This window comes from Balaenoptera physalus (assembly GCF_965194825.1).
Source record: "Balaenoptera physalus genome assembly, chromosome: 16".
Taxonomy (NCBI): Eukaryota; Metazoa; Chordata; class Mammalia; order Artiodactyla; family Balaenopteridae; genus Balaenoptera; species Balaenoptera physalus.
This window is the reverse complement of record NC_138898.1, coordinates 34,606,795-34,628,874: the sequence shown is the minus strand read 5'-3', so window position 1 is coordinate 34,628,874 and position 22,080 is coordinate 34,606,795. Positions and strand designations below refer to the sequence as shown.

The following is a 22,080-nucleotide window of genomic DNA, read 5'->3' as shown; positions in this document are numbered from 1 at the left end:
CGTATTTCAGATATTAACCCCTTATCAGATATATCATTTGCAAATATCTTCTCCCAGTCAGTAGGTGGCCTTTTTGTTTTGTTGGTAGTTTCCTTCACTGTGCAAAAACTCTTTAGTTTGATGTAGTCCTGTTTGTTTATTCTTGCTTTTGTTTCCCTTGCCTGAGGAGATAGATCAAAAAAATATTGCTAAGACATATGTCAGAGGTACTGCCTATTTTCTTCTAGGAGTTTTGTGGTTTCAATCTGATATAACTTTTGCTACTTAGTTTTACAAGGTATTAACTCCTAAAGAGTCCATAGGACAGAGGACTTCCAGAATTACAATTATGTTACACATGGCAATTTTTCTTTAGAGATTGCTTCATTATATCCAGTTTTATCAATATGCTAGTCATTTACAAACAGTATTCACTACTCTGGATGTTTCTGTAGCATGCTACAGTAGCTAAACATGAAAATTTGAACTAATCCTTGAATGGGGCTGCTGGTCCACAGATGACTTATTTATAGATGAAAAGTTAATTTAGTCAAAATTGAATGAAAGACTTTCCCAGTCATTCATGAAAAAATGGTTATTCTACTGCCCCTTTTTGTGGAAGAGACTCTATATAGTAATTGACAAATCTTTCTAGATTATTCTTCCATTAAATTAAAAAAAATTTTTTGAAGCTCTCCCTTTTTGATTACATACATTTAAAATATGGATAAGGAAAGCTAATGGGTAAATAACTGTATCTATCTAAACAATTAACCTTAATTGCCACAATTCTGTGAGTTAGGGTGGACATTACCTTATTTCATCCATTCTGCCGTCCCCTTTTTAAAATATAACCTCTGAAATCACTGATGGCCAGGCAGCAGCCCTGACATAGTTGTCATGCCTTAGACACACTTGAATGCGGTTGTTTTCCCTGAAGACCATTTGCAGATGGAGTAGGTGTCCAGGCTATTATCTGTAGTCCTTTGTTGATAACTTCTCTTAGGATCAAAAATAACAATGGCATCAAAACTTGCCCAATGGCTATCAGTGGTTTATGTCCTAGAGATAATATCTGAGCACTTAGAAAAATGTTGTGTCACTAATGTTATTGGATAATATTGTTTAGAAAACAAGGGCATTACAGTGTTTTTTATGGTTGAACTATAAATGTGAAGAAGTTTGAAAAATACCTAAACCATTTATTTCACTTATATTTTCCTTCTCGTATATATGCACAAGAATAATATATAATAAAATTTATGTCTAAATAGGTATAAAAGAGCCAGGTAGTGGTTGTGGGCCAAGGTCTTTGTTGACAGTACCCAACTATCTTGTTGCAATGTGAAAGCAGCCACAGGCAAAAAAAAAAAAAAGGTGTAAAAGAACACTTTCAGTAAGTAAAATGAAACATTATAAAGTATAAGTATTTTGGCATAGTTTAAAGGGCAGCACTTTTTGATTCTTAGTATTGTCTTACAATCAACTTTTTAGGTTTGATGAAATTGGTAGTTCTTTCATAGAATAGAGGCACAGGGAAAGTCTAGGAGGGACACAGGCATTAGGTAGCAGCAGGTACTGTGTGCTGGGTGCTGGGTGCCTTCTCAAACTTCATTTGAAATAACCTATGGTACTTAAATTTCCACTTCATTGATGAAAAAACAGGTCAAAGAAGGCATTTTGAGCTTCCCATTTGAATCTTTCCCGCTACAGACATTTTGATCTAATGGTACAGTTGAGAGCTTGGAAAGTATACACCAGAAAAGCTGCAGCCAATTTGAAATTGGTTTAAAGGTTCACATTTGCAGCACTTAAATTTCTTTGGAAATCTGCAATTTCCTTGGTTTCCTCCATGTAGGGTTGATTTCATATGAAAGAAAAATTAACAGCAAAAACGAACTATAACAATTGTGTCACTTATATGATGAATAAGTGGCGTCTCCTATAACTTGGGAATTGCTCATGGACTCATGTAGAGGGAATGAAAGGCATGGACCTTACCTTCGAGGAACAGGGCCACCGGTGAGGTGAATGAACACAAAATTGATAGCCTTTTGAGTCTGTAAAAAGATTCTGACAGTACAGCAATTGTGAAGTATCTATCTCAGGAGAATTCTCATAGTATTTTCATGGGTTGATCAAGAGATAAGTACAAACGATCAGTCTTTTATCCAAGTCATAATGAGTATTTCTGGGAGAAGACTCAGCACAAAACAAAGATGTTTAAAATCGCCAAAGTAAAATGTGCTTTAAATGTTGTTGGAGGAACCAATACTTTGCGACAAAAATATAGGCTTGCAAAACTAGACTTGGTAAAATAAGGGCCACAAAAGTAAACTCACAATGGTAGAAGCTATAGCTGGTTTAAAAAAAAAGAAAATGATACCAACATAAAGCATTTTTTTAGCAGTAAAATTTATATGAAAAAAACTGAACCCAATAAAAATAATTTCAATAAAATAAAAATGGAACAAACTAGCAACAACTTAACTCTACCTTCTAGAAAATTTAAGTAAGAAAGTAAATGGGCTTAAGAGAGTTTTCTCCAGAATAAAGCCTCAAAATTCGTCAATAGTGGTAAAAATTTTTCCAAAGACTTATATTTAATCACAGATAGTGAGGGGTAAGATTTACATTCAAGTCTGGGACCTAAGTCTAGAGGTTTTTCCACCAATGCCACTACCACCTTTAAAAAAATGAAGATATAAAGTGAGATCATGCAGCTGATTTTAGACAAACGAGATAACATGTTTCATTATTTAATCAAATAAGATAATGTTAAATATTTTTAAATGAGGTAAGATCCAATTTAATCTCATTAAACATTTCTTGGAATAGTTATAACATTCCGCAGAGGTAGGAGGAAGGAATTTATTGTTTATATTTTACTCCAGTATCTCAATCAGAACAGGGTATACATGATATAATCTAAAATATATTGCATTATTAAAGAGTTTTTAAGCAAGGCTGTGTAAAGTGGCAGCTCCAGGAGTCCCTTCTTCCCCTGCATGGGTCCAGGTTTCTCTGTTCTCATTTTTTCAATTATCCAATGCTGCTGGCTTGTTTTATATCTTCTAGATATTCCTCAGTTTCTGGCCCACTGATAGCAACTTTCAAATATGTGTAATTCTTCTGCTATTTCAATAGGATTTTGGGAAGGAGCATGGATTAGATCATCAACTTGGACTATAAACATTAGGCAAATAATAGCTTGATTAAATGGTGATTATAGGAAAATAAAGATCTACTATAAACATTTAAAAGAAGCAAACTCATGTGAAAGAAATTCATCACTGAAGTGTGACTAACAGCAGAGGAATGAAATCAACTCCAAGCTCTTATGAAATGTACAACAGCAGACTTTATAGTACATAATTGGGAGGAATTTTTAATTCCTTAAGAAATTTGGGATTAAAACGAGTGCCATCAAGAAACCATTGCATTCTGTGCCTCGCACAAAGCAGGCACTTAGTAATTATTTATTAACTGAATGGATAACAGACATGCTCTGGGATCTAATCCAAGCTCAAATATCAAATTCCGTCATGAACGATCCGATTTATAAAACTAGAAGCTGTCTAAAAGCTAGAGCTTATCTAACTCAAACGCCTTTTCAATAGGACCACAACTTGCTGCTCGAGCTATCAGAGTCCTTCAACATCTCTTTTTAAATTTTCAGTATCTCACTCGATTTAAATGAAATCTGATAACAATTTTCTATTACGGGTGAACCAGTGGTTAACCTTGATGCTGGAAAGTAACAGTTTAATTTGGGTGAGTAGCAAATGCTGATTTTTTTGGAACCGTCAAAGGAGAGAACAACTCTTGCCTTTTTTTTTTTTCTTGGTAGGGCCAACTTTTTTTTACCAGAAAATAAATGACTACAACTTTTGCAGAGAGGTTCTTTCTAGCTTCCAGAAAGCTTCCTTCAAACTTTACGTACAAATAACCTGGGGATGTTGTTAAACGCAATTCCACCAGACAGGTCTGAGAGGGTCCCGAGAGAGCAATTCTGATAGCCTTCAGGTGATACTGTCGGTCCGAACACCATGCTTTGCTTAGCAGAGGTATAAACTCTCAACCATCTTAGGTCACCTAATTCTCCTTAACGCTAAAGATTTGATCCAAGTGTGCTTGTTATTTTGTAACGAAAGAAAGTTTCCACAGAACGTCAGGCCTGTTAATTTCCCTCGTTTTCCAATGGGGGAAAAAAACGCAGTTCAGGATCGCAGCTCCACCTTCCATCCTAGGTTGTCCTAAGACGGCTTAGGGGACCAAGGTAGGCGTCTATGAATCCAGGCCAGGTCTCTGCGGCGGCTCCCGGCCAGCAGAAAAACCCAGCGCCGGGTACCGCAAAGAGGCCCCGCCACCCTCGGCCACGGACGCAGGCCCTTTCCAGGAACGCGCGGGCCCGCCCCCCACACGCGGCCGCCCATTGGCCCGACGGCGCCGGGCGTGACGTCAGGCCCCGCCCCGCCACTTCTCCGGCCCCGCCCCGCGGAGTGGCCTGGCGGTTTGGTCTGGAGCAGCTGAAACCGGTTTGAGCGGAGCCGCTTCCTGCCGCTCGGCGCCGCGGCTGGCCGCCCGGGGGAGCGCTGGCGAGGCGCGGACGGCGGGCGCCCGGCACCTCGGCCCGCGGCACTGGCTCTCGGGTGCGGCGTCGGTGGCGGCGCGGACCGCAGACCCGGCAGGTGAGGCGGGAGGCCGGGGGGCCGGGCGCGCGGTGCGGGGGCTGTGGCGGCCGCTCACGTGGCGGCCGAGTTGTCAGGGCGACCCGGCTGGGGGACGCGGGCGGGGCGGGAGGCGAGGCATGGGCAGGGTCCCCCAGCCCGGGCGGGATCTGCCCGTCGGGGAAACAGCGGCCTGGACGTTCGCCCCGGTAAGTCGGTGGGTGACACATGTTTATTGTATTTATCCTTTGGTGCCGCGATTCCGCTGGGCTGCTGGTGCTTCGTTCCCCTCCGAAAATTTTGCAGCGTTTTCGATATACGAGAATGCATAAACCGTAGGACCACCATGAGTATTCAAAGAAACGAGTCTTACTCACCACCAGTCTCTGGCTTTATCCATAAGTAATTCATAGTGTTTTGACAACTGCTTATTTTCTGAAATTGCCTAATCAAGTAGTCTAGGGTGTGCTTGTATAATTCAGTTATTCCAAGAAACCGAAGCGCCTAAGTCTCTTAGGAAAAGGTTCCAGGAACAGTCATCAGTGCCCTTGATACAATTTTAAGACAGTTTCCCCTTCTTATAAAGCTCTACTTTTTCCAAAGCTCTTCAAATTGCCTTGATGACTTCTGGGAGAAAGCCTTCATCAGTTAGGTGCTTCATCGGCCCCCTCTTATCCCATTGCCCGGTTATAAAGGAAATTAGGCGTGAATTCAGCCACGAATTGTAGAGAAATCTTTCACCATTGAGGCAGCTGCCTAGTCTGTAACACATAGAGGAACTGATAGAACGAAGCAGGATGTTTGGACTTGATGTTTTCTTCATAGTCTTCTTTAGCCCTTCCTATTTCTGCCCAGTTCCTATCCACTACTCCCCCCCCCCCACCCCTTATGTATCTTGCTACGTTTCTGACAGTTGTGACTTAGCTAAGAAATAAATACAAACTATCAGTCCTTTTTCCAACTCCTAACATTCTGGGTACATATAACACAAGATAAAACAAACAGGTAAAACTACACGGTGGTTCAGTGGTTCTCAACTTCACTAGGGAGAACCAATATTCTAGACAAAATAAGATTAGGAAAGTTGGACTCCAATAATGACCACAAAGGAAATCTCAGTGGCAGAGTGAGTAAAATTTGATATGTACAAAAAGTAAGTTGATGAATCAAATCTTTGTGTATAACTTAACCAGGAAAAATAAATGAAATGCATATGAAAATAATATCAAGATGAAATGGAAAAAATTTGGAATAGTTTTATGTCATTGTTTAGAAGGTGATTAAAGAATTAACCGGCTTAATGAAATCTCCAGAACTACTTTCTTAATAAAAATCCATTCATGTCTGTGTACATTTGATTAAAATACTGGCTCAAAATATACTGGGGTCTGAAAAGTGGGGTCATAATGATCCTCCAACAGGATGAGCAGGAATTAACTCAGGAAAATACAGGCATTTCATATAGTCAGTTAGTCAGTTAGGCTGTTGGAGCCTAGGAAAGAGCAAGGAGAATTGGAAACAGCTTTTTTATTTGAAAAAGTATTTGAAGGAAAACAGTGAAATTTTTTTGGCTAGAACAAAAACACATTTTAGCTGAAAATATCTGTGACTTCAGTTTAGCTCTAAAGTAAATGTTCCTGTACCTTTGTTTGCTTAAATCTCCCTTTTGTTCCCCAAGCTGGCAAACCAGTAAAGGAATGTGTTGGGATAGTTTATTTGACAAAAAGAATAGAGTAAAACTTATTTCAGGTAGTGTGAACTCTGAAATATTTTTTAAATGTAAATTACAGTGTCATTTTGCAAATTACGTGAGTCCTTAAAAAAGTTAAAGTAGTGTAAAATGCTACTCAAAGTCCCAGATGAGAATGCTGTTCAATGCTTATCTTCAAAAAGCACAAAGTGGAGGTTATGTTTAAAAACCAGACCAAACCAAAAACCTGTCTCAGAAAGTCTGTATGTGAGGTTATAGGTAAATTGATTAAATTACATATGCAGTCAGCTCATGTATGTAAAAATGACTAGCATTTTTCATCTTATTCTTGTTGTATGTATATCTAGAAGACCTCCCCCGTCCAAGTTGAGATTTTCTTTGCTTGTTTGGAAGAAGAGGAAGTGTTGGTTGTATAAATTTTTCATTCCACAACAGAACAGTATTTTACTTTGGTGGTAGCAGGGTGCCAAAATTGTACGCTTCAATTCTGCACCAGAATTTTGGCCCCTGTCCACGATCAAGTAAACTGTTGTAGGAGCAGCTCTGCAGGCTCTTATTTGGTACGGTATTAAATTTGGGCAATGGGGGGAATGGAAATTAACCAGATTATATGACTTAAGGCAATCCAAGTTGGAGATGATGCTTTGTTGACACGTGGGGAGGTTGGGGGGGGGGTAATTTTGTGCTTGTGTATGTAGCTTTGGTGTAGTAAATACTGGATACTGCAGCTGGTTCCAGTCAAGTTACTATAGCCACTTTTACAAGCAGCCTTAAGAATGAGAAGCTCAATTTTAAACAGTTGATTTCCTTTTCATTAAATTTACATGTTTCACATTTAACGCAGTAGAACTTTAGAGATAATTTTGTACTAGGTGTTGATTTTAATACATAGGAATAATTACATCTGATTTCCCTAAAATTGGTTATAATAGTTACTTAAAATTGATCAACAAATAACTGAACACCAACTTTTAATTATGTAGATGAGATTGTTCTTAGTAACTGTGGCAGTAAACACTGGGTGAAAGTACAGGTTATATGTTGAGATGGTGGTTGGTTATTCAGCAATTTGCTGGATGATGGGGCTTTTTGCTATGTCTCAAAATTAATTCAGTAACTTAAAAAGCCAAGCTTTTTTGCTAGCCTTAAGGTTTCTTCTTGATATGATTGATATAGATAAATTAAATGTAAGATTGCAGTGCTTCAATGAATCATTTTATTTATTAGGAAAGGAAATAGTCTTATTATCTTAGGGTTATACTCAGATTCATATCAGATGTCATATTAAAAGAACTATTAAGATATTTGGGTTATATAGGTAAAAGGTGAGGTAACAATCTAGAACTAATTTTAGATTTGGAACATTCTTTGGCCATGCTACAACTGGATGTATATGCTTTAAATAGATCATGTTCACTCTTAGACACAGAAAGTAGATTAAGGTATCAAGGACAGGTGTTTTTTCCTCCAGTGTGGAATCTTGGGTTTTCTAACTGAAATGGTAGAGTCGCCAGATACGGAAATCTTTAGCCAAGTGACATGAAACCACATTGACTGGTGGTTTTGCTTAGTATATATACTGTATTTACATTTTGTAATTGATGTAGATGGGATGATGCATAGTTTATAGCTAACATTAGCTATAAACTATGATCTTCATTGCAGCCCCCCTGTGGTTAGATATTAGAGATTCCTCATCCTCAGCCCTCTTGATATTTGGAGCTGGATAATTATTTGTGGAGAGCTGTTCTGTGCATTGTACGGTGTTGAGCAGCACTCCTGGCTTCTACCCACTAGATGCCAGGAGCATCAACCACAGTTGTGGCAACCAAAAATGTCTCCTGACATTGCCAAATAACCTTTAGAGGACAAAATTGCCTCCAGTGGCAACTGCTGCTATCGATCTATCTGCCTTGACTTGGAAGCGTGGTTAACTGTGGGTTTTAGTGTTCATTAAATGACCATTGCAGAGTTGTACATGTGTTCACAGGGAGGGGAACATAGTGAAAATGGAAGAAAGAATAGCAAGGAAAGGTACTTGAGGATTTTTTTTTGAATAAAATAATGTGTAAATGAAGATAAGCAATTTCAGTTGGTAAATGAAAGGAAATGATGTAAAGACATCATTGGAATTATTTTAGGAACATTGATGGATTGGGGGTACAAAAGTTTTTTTGGAGGTGTTGGAGAAGTTATGTACAATATGATGTGGCCTTGTGTGGAGTACGTGTTCTTTCTATATTTAAATTCTACAAACTGCATGAGAATTGATGTACATTAAAATTTTTTAAAAATTTCCTATCTTGGGACTTCCCTGGTGGTCCAGTGGTTAGGACTCTGTGCTTCCACTGTAGGGGGCATGGGGTTCCATCCCTGGTTGGAGAACTAAGTTCCTGCGTGCCACGGCCAAAAATAAATAAATAAAATTAAAAAAAAATTTTTAATTTCCTGTCTTTTCTTAAGTACGTAAATTAAGGGACAGTAAGGTGAATAGGTTGGTTAGGCTGGGAAAAACAGTGAAGAAATGAAAAGGAAGCTGGAGAGAAAGTGTGGATAAGGAATAAAGGACATCAAAGACTTAGGGATTTAGATTTCTATAAGTAATGGAAGTGATTCCAAGCCAGGAATGTGAGGGATATTCTAATTGACATAAAATGTATTGTTGAGAAGCCAAAATATAAGTAGGAGACAGGGTTTTTAATGAAGTTTAAACTTAGAAAGAAAGGCATGTGTGTAAGAGCAATTAAAATCTACAGGGTTTGATAATGTTGGCTTGGCCAAAAAGTTCGTTCGGTTAAGGAATATGTTGTTCAATAAAGTTCTTGGTGAAAATGAAAAATGGCAGACTTCCTGCTGGCACAGTGGTTAAGAATCCGCCTGCCAATGCGGGGGACATGGGTTCGAGCCCTGGTCCAGGAAGATCCCACATGCCGCAGAGCAACTAAGCCTGTGTGTCACAACTACTGAAGCCCGCACGCCTAGAGCCCGTGCTCCGCAACAAGAGAAGCCACTGCAGTGAGAAGCCTGCACACCGCAGTGAAGAGTAGCCCCCGCTCCCAGCAACTAGAGAAAGCTCGCGCGCAGCAATGAAGACCCAATGCAGCCAAAAATGAATATATTAAAAGAAAAATGGCTACTTAAAACCGAACGAACTTTTTGGCCAACCCAATAAATTGCAGAGTTGAGACTCTAAATTCAATTCTGCAGAACTACAGTAATGATGGGCCTGTGGTTAATAAAGAGAAACTTGAAAAGAGTGATTTGTGAGGGGGAAGGGGTTTTTGTTATTGTTTTTTTTAAGCCATTGGTTAGGTCACTTAGAAGCAGGTTCTCAAACTTGTTTCAGAGCGTAACTAGTTTGTTTCAGTGGGTGGTACTTAAGTTCTTTGGTTGTATTCTTGTTATTAAAATTGGAACCTTCTTAATTAAAGTAGAAATGCTCTCTAGAGCCAAGTTTTTTTCTGTCTCTAGTTGTTGGTGTGTGTGTTTCCCTCCACTGTAAACATGAGCCTGGTCAGGAAAGATAGGTTGAGTTCAGAACAGCCGCTTATTAGAGGAGAAGGTATATGACAAGATAATCTTGAATTCTTAAAAAAAGTTTGGACACACTTGTTTTGCAGATTTTTCTGGTCCATACATTCTTACAGAATAGGTTTGTAACACTAGGTCCTAAAACTTGCTAGGTACTTCCTAAATAATTCAGTCTCTTTATGTAAGGTCTCTGAAATCTTTTGCTCACAGTTGAGATTCATTTTTGTTTTTGTGTTTTTAACTTGTTTCTTGGTGGTAGCTATCTAGAGCTGATATTCATGTACTATAAATGACATCTTTTTCTTTCTAGCACGACATCCTAAAATAAATCCATCAGAATGACACCTTCTCAAGTTACCTTTGAAATAAGAGGAGCTCTTTTACCAGGTATTGTAAAACTTTACTTTTAAACATTTAAAAAAAATAAATAAATGAGCGTTTTTCTTATCTGGATTATCTTAAATATAGAGTTGTTACTAGAGTGAGCCTAATTATTAGATGAAAGTATCTTTAGGACATGCCTGATAACAGGAATGTGCTCGGAGCATAACAAATTCAAGAAAAAAAAGCTTCCCAAACAGTAAATGTCTTAGTCTCATGTTTTCCAGGAAAGCTGTGAATTTTGCACAGGACAGATAATTGAACTGTGATTTTTTTTTTTTTTTTTTTTTTTGGCTGTACTGTGTAGCTTGTGGTATCTTAGTTCCCCGACTAGGGACTGAACCCGGGCCCTCGTCAGTAAGAGCGTGCAGTCCTAACCACTGGACCGCCAGGGAATTCTCTGAGCTATGATTTTTAAGTCATGAAAATGAAGGAAATTTTTCTAGTGTTGAGAAGTTGGTGAAATATTTGGCGAAGGTAAATTTGTTCCTTACTTGTACATCTTTTTTTTTAAGCTTTATTGTATTTTCTGCTGTCTACTGAAGCAGTGTGAAATAATTCTAGTGTAAGGTAGCATGTCAAAACAGTATCACACCTTGCTACTTCCCTGGTGGTCCAGTGGTTAAGACTCCTCCCTTCTGCTGCAGGGGACACGGGTTCGATCCCTGGTTGGGGAACAAAGATCCCACATGCCGCACAGTGCGGCCCAAAAAACAAAAGAAAAACAAAAAACAAATAGTATCACACCTGGGTTAAAATTCCGTGTTTAATACACTCTGGCTATGCTGGCCAGTTCTCAAATCTTTTGCATTCCTTTCCTCCTTTAGAGGTTTCTCAAATTGTTTCCTTTGTTTAGATCTGTGCCCCGACCCGCCACCCCCCTAACTCTCCTTATCCCAACTTCCCGTATTCAACTAGGTTAAGGTCCCTGTGAAATTCAAGGTTCTTTTTTGTAGTACCTCTTATGAGTTTTATGGAGTTATCTGAGTAATTTTTCTTGTGGACAGATTGTAAGCTCTATGAAAAAAAATGTGACTTTTATCTTATTCGTGCTGAATTCCTGTACCTAGCACAGTGCCTGGCTCAGAGCAGGGGTAAGTATGTGTTCGAACAATGAATGAATGATTCATTCTGTATGTCAAGCATCTTTGATACAGCATCCATCACAGCACCTGACGGTGTGTGTTTGTCCAAGTTCAGATTCTTAGCCAAGATGATTTTGTACAGCTCCACCTCTGGGCAAGATTCTGCAGATTGAAGATTGCTAGTCAGTTGATGGGGTTGCTCCCTTGGGTCTAGTACTCACCTCTTGTCCTGTGTGTAACCTCTTCTGTGGAGAGAAGACTGCAGACCTATATCATACTTTTGTGCATAGGCAGTTTAAGCTAGAAGGAGCTGGCCACATCAGGCAAATGTGGTGACCACAGAATTAGCCACAGAAGGGTCAGCTTGACAAGGTGGAACTCCTTCTCAAGGACTGGTGGCAGATGTGAATGTAGGTGAATCTGTAGGTGGGAAGGAAAGGAGGTAGAGGGACAGGGAGGGGTTGTTGGGGTGGATTCTCACCTCCCCTCCAGATCTCATGTCACCTTGATTTCCTCCCCAAAGCAAGGAGGAAGTGTTCTCTGCTGAAAGTGGAGAGACTGCAGAGAGAAGTGAAGTAAGAGGGAACAAGTAAAAAGAATATGTGGGGGTGCTGTTTGCAGATTCCTTTAGTTAGCATTCAGGTCTTTATAATCTTCTATAAATGAAATCCAATTAAAGAAAGAGGTCTGTTCTGGTAAAAAGTTTCCCTTTTTTTCTCATAGAAGCCATATTCAAAGGCAATCAGCAGAAAGAGACATTGCAGGAGGGAATTGGTAAAATGCAGGAGCACTTATATAGAAGGAAAGTAACCACAGATTGTCCAAGTTTCACTTTTTCCATGTGGGATACATGTTCTTTGCAGAGCAGAGAATAGCTGCTATTTTGAATGGGGATAAGAAATAACTGACTCCATGAGAAAGGTTAATGAGAATCTCCTTTACAAAGGAAGTGTAACCGGCCTGAATCAGTGATTTGATGGCAATCTGTACTTTGAGCTACAGTGAGTACAGATGGTAATCTGTACTTTGAGCTGCATATGCTGTGCATATGCAGAGCAACATATATATGATCTTGAGAATAAATATTTGTGCTTTGTATTTAGCAATAGTGTTTATCTTTTTTTTTTTTTTTTTAAATCCGAAGAGGTAGTGATAACCTAAGTTAATTGCAAAAAAAAAATCTGGTTACTTTAAAGGATTGGTGAATATTTTAACATGAAATCTTTATACGTAACCACTGTATGCTTTTACAGACATGTGTTTAGAACCCTGAAAACTCCTGAATGACTACCACACTTGGGATTTTAGTTAAGTTTTAGACAGTCCAAACATATAAAATGCCATGCAGGTGGCTAAAGCCAATTAGAACTCTAGTCTTACTATAGTAGTGCCCAGAGCTTGGAAACCAAGCTACTCTCAGAGTGTGGAGGAGTTTGTCCTGAAGTTTGTTCATTTGGGCTCAGTTCCTTGTTTTTTCTTTATGGATTTTAGTTATAGTAATTCAGAATGTGTTGATATGTAAGTTAAAGATATCTGCATACTTATATTCAAGAAGATGTAGACTTTTGCTAAATATATGGAAATTAGCAAACATAGGTGATGGCTATACGTTGGTTTGTGTGTTGATGACGTGTTCAGATGAAGTGTGATAGTCTTTATTTTAGTAAGGAATACGAGATTTTTGGCTAGTTTTTCACTAGTCTTTGTTCTGGGGACTTTTTTTTCTTTGGTTGTTGTTGTTACATTGCTCATGTCCCATTGATAATTTTCTTGATCTTTAGCTTCTTGGTAGCTACTGTTTGAGTTCCTGGAATATATCAGGTACTGGTTCTGTAGGATACTTATATGCTCCTTTGAACTGGAAGCTGCCTTGAAGGCAAGGACTGCCGTTTGATCACCTTGTCTTCTTGGTGCTCATTATTGGCTCAGTAAGTAGTTGAAAAATGAAGAAAAGTCTGTCCCTATACATCCTTCCTTTTCTCTGCCTTTGGTTCTGTAGAGGTGGGTCAGGTTAATAACGCAGGTGCTAGTGTGAGTGGCACCTGGGTCCAAACCCGTTTCTCCGCTGAAGCTCTTCCATCTCCACTGAAAGGGACTCTGCATCCCATTAAATTAGTGCAGTTTCCTAAAACTAAAATGAGATGTTCCTACTTAACCCACTATAACTCGTTACGTTTCTTTAGGAGAGGTTTTTGCAATATGTGGAAGCTCTGATGCTTTGGGAAACTGGAATCCTCAAAATGCTGTGGCTCTTCTTCCAGAGAACGAGACAGGTGAAAGGTAAGCATGGACATGTTATAATACTGAATAATTGTGACATTCAGATTATAAACTTGGGGGTTTCTAAGATACCTTGGTATATTTTTCTTTTAATTTGTATCAAACTTAATCACATATGTATAAAGAGTGAAATCATTTTACAAAGTTTGCTGTGAATAAACAAGTTCCTCTGTTTCTCAATTTCCACCTCGCAAAAAGTCATTTTCAACTCTTGGCTGTTGGCTGGTTCTTTTGATGCTTAATACCATATTTCTAAACAGGCTTATATTGTTATTTCTTATTTTAAAAAACTTTTTAAGGCATTTTTTGGCTTCTCAGTACTATTCTTGATAAAAGATCTAATTTTTGCTTTAGCCTATGAAATAATTTTCTTGAGACATATATTCTTTTAAAAGTAGCAGAGAGTGGAACACATCCTTAGAAATTTTAGCTAATGTAATGAAATGAGTTTACTACTGACATTAAATGCAGCACTAAACTTAGCATGGGTGTGTTGGTGCATTGGAGTGGGGAAAGGAGGATCTGGGTGCCAGTTTCAGTTCCGCAGTTAGCTGTGATCTTGGGCAGATCTTATATCTCTAAACCTTGGTTCCTTTATCTGCATGGTAAAGGCATTAGGATAGAATCAGTGTTGTCAACAAAGGTGGTCCTTCTCTGTGTGGATATTTTGAAGTGTTACGGATTGTCAAGATGTATGTGTGGGGGTAAAGGAAAGATGAGGAGATTCTAAATAGTATACAAATACATGCAGTGCCCCCAGGGAGAAACATCAGATTAGATGATTATTAAGCAGTGCTACTAAAAATGTGGCCTGTGGACTCAGTGCTAGACAAAAAACATTTTTTTATCAGTGCACGATGTGAGAAATACAAAAATTGAGAGCAAGCATTTAGAAATGTTTATGGGCAGTTTGACATTGCTGGGATACCCATGCATGTCATGGACTTACCTCATTGAACTGGGTACATCATAGACCAGAAGTATTGGTCACGGGACAAGTAGGGTAACACAAAGAAGTAAACAGAAACTGGTCCTTCACAGCAGACAGTTTGAGGAGCACTGATGGCAAAGCAGAGGGAAATAAGGAAAGTAAAACAATACCATAATGTAAACTCAGGAAAAGAAAACAAAAAACATACATAGAACACCTGTTTCTCTATTTGTCATTAGTGTGACACATTTTCTCAGCCAATTCTCTTCTGTTTTTATAAGTTAAGTTCTGTTGACAAATGATATTGGGATCACAGGAAAACGAGATGTTTATTCTCTTCTAGTGGCTATTTTTTCCTTGATTTGTGGATTAGTCACTCCCGTCTGAAGTGAAACCTCATGTCTTTCTAAACTTGTTTACCTCTGCTCTGAACTCTTGAGCTGCCCTGTTACCTGTCTTAAGTCCATTCTAGCCAACCTGGTCAAAGTGATGTGAACAGAATGAGAACAGTTAACTTCTTAATTTTAAGGAAGCAGCCATTTTGACATTGCTGTACAATGAAGTATAATTGATTCATATATGGCAGATAAACAGTGCTTCACAAAGAGAAAGGAAGTAGATGACACAGGTGATATAAGTAGTTGATACAAGATGATACAAAAGGTAAACAAATCTGTTTGCCTGTAAACAACAGTCTTGTGGGGGTCTTTGGTTGGTTGGTTTGTTTTTGGCAGCGTGCTGGATCTTAGTTCCCAGACCAGGGATTGAACCCTTCCCCCTGCAGTGGAAGCTCAGAGTCCTAACCACTGGACCACCAAGGAATTCCCCAGTCTTGTGTTTTAGAACTGTGTTTCTTTGGGATTTCAGTGTACTCTGCATTTAAGTCCTCTGTTCCTCCTTTTCAGAGTCTCTTAAGTCTCTCTGTACCTACAGGTTTGTGGTGACAAGAGCTCTGTTGGAATTTTTTTCTCACAAACAATTTGAAGGTTGTGGTGTTATTTCCTAATAATGCAGAAAATGTGGGTCACTTATGATTTTATTTGCCCTCCTTGGAGATTTTATGGTATTTTTGTGGGGAGGATATGAGGGCAATTCAAAATCAGACAGGTGCACTAAACCTTCTCACTGCCCCTCTTTCCTGGTTTTTCTTGAGTTTCATCAGGTTACGTTCATTCTTGACGTCACTGAACAGTTCTGGTTAATTTTTTTTTTTAAGTAATTTTATTTATTTATTCATTCATTCATTCATGGCTGCATTGGGTATTTGTTGCTGCACTCGGGCTTTCTCTCTAGTTGCGCTGAGCCGGGGCTACTCTTTGTTGTGGTGCGGTGGCTTCTCTTGTTGTGGAGCGTGGGCTCTAGGCCCGTGGGCTCAGCACTTGTGGCTCGTGGGCTCTAGAGCGCAGGCTCAGTAACTGTGGCGCACAGGCTTAGTTGCTCCGCGGCACGTGGGATCTTCCCGGACCAGGGATCGAACCTGCGTCCCCTGCATTGGCAGGCGGATTCTTAACCACTGTTCCACCAGGGAAGTCCCTCTGGTTCATTTATAACTTTGCTATGTTTGCTTAGGGAAGTAAAGTAAAAAGACTCATTTTATTGCTCTCACCATCTTATCTTTTCGTTTGGTGGTTCTGAACCAGGGGAGCACATTGGAATCACTTTAAAAAATGATTTAAAAAGCACTTTAACTGGTTTAAAGCACTTTAAAAAAGGGGGCTTTTAAAAAAATGCCTAGACCCTGCTCCTGTAAGATTGATAAATAGTGCACGAGAGAGGGGCCCCAGCACATTTTTAAAGCTTCCCACTAATTCTGCTGTGCACATCTGGGGCTAGTTTCACATACTCTGGCTGGTTTTATGGGTGAAATAATACTGGAAATTTGCCTTTTTTTTTTTGGTAGCAGAGATGGGAAATAAGTTTCATCTCAGAGTTGGTAGAATCTGCCTGGAGCCCTGTGTTGAAAAGGATTCTGAGGCTTATCAGGGAGAAGTAGTCAGGGCACATGTTCCGAGCATTTAGGCTGTCCTTGTTGTGCAGCAGTGTTTCTCAACCAATCACATATGTCCAGTTTATCAAACTCCACGAGACCAAGCTGCACCCCAGATCTATGAAACCAGAGTTTCCCAGGGTGGAGCCAGGGCATATGTATTTTATTATTACCAGGTTAATCTGATTGTTGAAGCTAGGACCAGGGGTGACAGCTGGTTGTGGATATTTTGTTAGAAATCAGAATTGAGTCAGAGTGAGGATAACGCCCTAAGTCTGTCTTGGCAGAGCCAGGTGGGGAGCAGTGCTAGTCATCTGGTATCATGGAAGAATATTTGGAGCTGCCGTTTAGTCACTGAACTATTCATGCTGAATTAATGTTTGGGTAATGGTCTATGACATGGGCTCTTAAACTTGTGTTCATCATCAGAGTCACCTGGACGCTTGTTAAATTACAGAGTGCTTGGGCCCTTCCCCAGAGTTTCTAATTCAGTAGGTCTAGATGTGGCCTGAGATTTTTTTTTTTTTTAATTTATTTTTGGCTGTATTAGGTTTTCGTTGCTGCATGCAAGCTTTCTTTAGTTGCGTCGAGCGGGAGCTACTCTTCGTTGCGGTGCGCAGGCTTCTTATTGCGGTGGCTTCTCTTGTTGTGGAGCACGGGCTCTAGGCGCGTGGGTTTCAGTAGTTGTGGCATGCAGGCTCAGTAGTTGTGGCATGTGGGCTCTAGAGCGCAGGCTCAGTAGTTGTGGCACATGGACTTAGTTGTTTCGCGGCATGTGGGATCTTCCCGGACCAGGGCTCGAACCCGTGTCCCCTGCATTGGTAGGCAGATTCTTAACCCCTGCGCAACCAGGGAAGCCCTGGCCTGAGATTTTGCATTTCTAACAAGCTCCCAGTTGATACTGATGGTCCTGGGACCACACTTTGAATATCATTGGCCTATGATTTGAAGCTAAAAATCAGTTATAATCATGAATTGTAGTGAATTCTTTCACTGTTGAGTCCAAGCTTTAGAATTAGCATTAAAATATGTAGAATGACATAGTTCAGAGGAAGACGTTGAGTAAGATGCAGACACTGATTGCTTGGCTAGGGAAATAGCCAGAGGCTGGGCAGGACAGAATAAGGGACAGTTGGGAACAGGCATTTAAGTTAGTGGCCTTGGCCTGAAAGCCTCTTAGCAGCCATGTAACATCCCTAGCTAAGTGGAAAGTTAGAGAAGATTCAGAGGTCTGCACTGCTTGCCTTTTCTGTTTGGAATACTACTTCTCCTGGTTCTTTGTATGGCTCATCATTTAGGTCTCAACTCAGACAGTTCTTTCTTGTTGAGGTCTCCCTCCAAAACTTGTTACCTCAGAAAGGTCAGCTAGCCCTTATGTATGCTGTTTGCTTATATATTTGTCTATCCACATAAGCAAGCAATCTCCTTGAAGATGGAGCTCTTTCTGCCTTATTCATCACTGTGTTCCCAGTATCTGGTTCAGATAGGCCTGGAGTAAAATTTTGTGTAGGAATAAATAAATGGTATTGATCACAGACCTTACTTGAGGGGTTTTATGAATTAATGAAGACCTTATGCATTTTAGTTTGATACTGATGCTGCTGCTTTAATTCTTTTTTCTCACAGCATGTTATGGAAAGCAACCATTGTACTTAGTAGAGGAGTATCAGTTCAGTACCGCTACTTCAAAGGGTGCTTTTTAGAACCAAAGGTATGTTTTCTTTATCTAGTTTCCAGTTTCTTTAGAAGACTTCTTTCAAAAGCAACTAACTTAAGTTTGGAAACATTAAAAATAAAATGAGTTTGTTTAGATCAAATAAGGAAAAAAGAACTCTAGATTAATAATATTTTAGTACCAAAAAGAAAGGAAGTAGCCTCTTCAGAGGCAAATAGTGTGTGCAATGGAATTTTTAAAAGACTAATAGTAAGTATGTTCTGCAATATGCTTATCATGAAATTGGTTTTAATGATAAGTGTTCTTGATAGGTGTGCATTTTCTGTAACTTTTGTAAACTAGTTAGTAACCAGTAGTAAGGGTTTTTCTTTTTGTTTCATTTTTTTAATTCGTCTGTGGTATAGATATATTTAGAGGTGTATATAGCCAGCTTTAAGTAACTTTGAAAAAATTATTTCAACACAGCCATCTCTTAGTGGCTGCATTAACTCCTATCAAAACTGAAGTCATTCCTTTTAGATTTTTTTCAGTGATAGTGTTGATAGACCAGGATCTTTTCTGAAGGCCTTTGGAATATCAGTTAGATCTAAATCTGCTTGCTCACAATGATTTATTTATTATTTTGGGAACGTTTTCATATTTAGAAAAAGAAAGTTGATTCTTTATTTTAAAGATACTTATTTGCTGAAAGGATTCTTTTCCTTCAGATTTTTACCTTTGAGCACACTTTGGGCTGCATGTGAACAAGGGCTTAGGGAGGAGTCTAGGAAGCAAACATGGATTAGATCTTTTTAAAAATTTATTTCCCTTTGGGGTCCTTGAATACTTGTTACATGTTAAAAAAAAAAAATGCAAGCAGCCACTGTTATCTCAGTCTCTTAGCCACCTTTATAAAAGAGAGAAAAACTGACAAACCCACTTCAGCTGTCTTTTGCACCTATTACGTTTCTTATTCCAAGAATATATTGTGAATATACTCAGTAATTAAAATTAAATTACATTATAGTTGATCATTATGTTGGCTTATCTTGACAATAGTCTCACTTTAATGACTAAGGAAAAGATCATTTATTTGGTAGGGGTTGTGCATTGTGGCAGAGTTCTTTAGTATAAAGTGAACATTTGTGCATAGTTATGTAGATCATAGCACTCATGACTTTGAAAGCTTATTTGAGGATCCTGGTATGTGAAATTAACTAAATTTTACTTAAGGGGGCATTTGGACAAGAAAAATCATAATGAGTCTTTTGGGCGTAGTTTCCTAAAGTAAGACTGTTGTCAACACAGGTCAAATTAAGCCAACCTACAGTATTTTCTCTTTTCATTGAAAATGTAACCAAAAGCAGCAAATCCGTCCAAAATGCCTTTTCCAAAAAATTGGCACGAAGTCTGCTTACCGTAAGAAACAAGTTTTTCCCCTTGTAATACTTGCAAAAGTTTACAGTATGTGTTGGTGAGTGTGTTTCTTTAAGTAGGTGCTCTGTATCGTGTACACATGTACCGTGTGATGCAGGGGCTGCCATGGTAAGTATGTTTTTCATGGAATAGAGTAAATAGCCACATAAAATCCCATGCATATGGCTAGAGGTTTTTTTTTTTTCCCCACACGCCAGCTTAAAGTGACACTTTTCTTTTTAAAGTTGGTGGCGCTTTTTAAATGAATCATAATTTTTAATAGAAGTAATTAGAAACTTTGTCTCAATTGTGCATTGTCAAATGATAGAACTAATGTGCAAGGAATCTTAAATCGTGAAATGATGTAAATTATTGGAGTATATATCTTATGAATATAAAGAATGATTGGAAAGCAAAATAATTATGAAAGCATTGAAAAACTGAAATGGGTAATAAGGTTAATTTTACTGGGTCAAAAGTTTTAGGTTATCCAAGCAGTTGTAGAACCTAAGCTAAAAATCTTGTGATCTTGTCACTTGACCTTCAGAATTCAGCTTCCTCATCTATAAAATGAAGGGTTTGAACTATAGATTTCTTACATCCCTTCCATTGCTAAAATTTTTCTATAAATAAAATTTTACCATTCATAGTTTCTCTTCCGTAATTTGCTCTTTCTGTCATATTCCTTTTAGTTTAGAAGTTAGTCTTGAAGTCCTTTTTCTCTTAATTTCTCACAGCTGTATGTTCTTATACTTTGTAGAATTAGAATAAGGTGTTAATATATTAAATTCTAAAATAATTTTTTACAGGTGACAAATATTATCTTATTTAAACATAACAAACAAAGGTAGTAGATATTCCTGGAATGGAAACATTGCTGTGAGTCTGCAGATAACCCATTAATTTCACATCTTCACCAAAGATAATTTTTGAATTAATGTGTAATTTAAACATTTTTTAATCCATGTTCACCCCTTTTTATTTGTGGCTGGAATTAGGGATTGTTGTCTCATACTGAGATGTTAGCCACTTTTTAATTATATTGTCTTTGAAATTTTCATTCATTTCAGTGAAATAGCTCTTTATTTTTCAGTAACATCTGCTTTTAATTTTTACAGGTGTTAACATTCACTCATAATTAGATTCATTACAAATTCTTTTACCTTGTTCTTAATGTCCCTTGATTTTTATTTAAATCCTTTAACAAAAGAATCAATCATCTGGTAGGCAGACAATTGTTTATTTTCATAATAGCCCAGGTTGTCATTTTGTACAATGGTTTCTTAATAAAATTCTTCTGGATGCTAAATACCCTCAGCTGTTAACTTTGAATTTGAACCATCTCAGAGATGTATGTCGGCCTAGCCTTCTTTGCTTTACTCACTCCTAAGTGACCGTTTTTCTTCCTAGTCTTGTTAAAAATAGTGATTTTTAACTAACTGGCTCTGGCCTCTGACATAGATTAAAAATTCAGAGCCCCTTTCACATGGGCATTTTTTTTCCATTTTTTTCAAAATCGTAGAAAGGAAACAGTGAAATTTTTAAGGTTTACACTTAACAGTTTTTATGATATTTGAAAGCAGTGATATTCCACGATAGTGATAGTTTTGCTTGGTGGTCTGTTAAAAACAAAAACCCCAGTCTACCTCTTATATAATCTTGTTTCTTTTTCTCAGTGCTTGATATAGCTGAGTGATGTCAATCAATAACTGTTTAAGAAAGCAGTCATTATGACTTTTTTGTGGAAACAGGTTTTTTGTATTTTTGTTAATATGCATGTTTGAGAAACATTCCAGCAATCATCTGATTTAACACATGCTAAAATGTGAAATAACTCTACCAGTCCTGTTAGTGGAGTACTGTCTTGGACTGATATTGTTACTTTTGTCTCCAAAGAGCCATTTTCCGCTTGACTCCAAAGTGCTTAAAATTGTGGCAGTCTTTTACAGAATGGAACTCTTGTTTTTTTCCTAAGATCTTGAAGAATGACTTACTGCATTTAGCATATTAAAAAGGATTGCATGTTTTGGAATCGTTACTAAGATCTTTAATTTCCCAATGCTCAGGTGTTAAGGTTTTTTTTTGTTTTAAAGAACATTGGTAAGCTAAAATTTAAGATTACCTACTAAAGTTTAATAAAGTAGTCATAACAATTTTGGAAATTCAGTGTGTTTTAAAACTTGGTTCATTTGTCAATATTATAACATTTTATGTACCAACCATGAATTTGTAGTGTGAACGCCAGTAGACACAATTATAAGCCATCTGTTGAATTGGCCCTTTGGACTGCTCCTCAAGACTCCATTCTGTTCAAGCCTAGTTTGCTTTATGCTATGATTAGTGGGTTTGTTACTAAAACAGTTAGGGGTGGAGTTTTAAAAATTACTACTAAAATATGTTCCCTCTCAAGTGTTTAATCCACAGGGCTATTCTTACATGATTAAGTATAGATACT

General features: G+C 38.3%; 1 protein-coding gene across 6 annotated transcripts in view; it reads left to right on the top strand.

The window, feature by feature from the left end:
* The first annotated feature begins 4,494 nt into the window (after positions 1-4,494).
* GPCPD1 (glycerophosphocholine phosphodiesterase 1) overlaps positions 4,495-22,080 on the top strand; it is a 72,005-nt gene continuing 54,419 nt past the window's right edge. For 3 of the 6 annotated variants that reach the window (XR_014255073.1, XR_014255074.1, XM_082431424.1), the window contains exons 1-4: positions 4,495-4,670; positions 10,202-10,278; positions 13,541-13,637; positions 18,182-18,266. Coding sequence is in view for 3 of the 6 variants with exons in the window: in XM_082431424.1 (XP_082287550.1) it covers positions 10,230-10,278; positions 13,541-13,637; positions 18,182-18,266 (231 nt within the window). In the remaining 3 variants the exon portion in view is untranslated. Of the gene's footprint in view, positions 4,671-4,834; positions 4,859-10,201; positions 10,279-13,540; positions 13,638-18,181; positions 18,267-22,080 lie in introns of those variants that run through there. The other 3 variants (XM_082431425.1, XM_082431426.1, XM_082431427.1) reach the window with 3 other exon arrangements.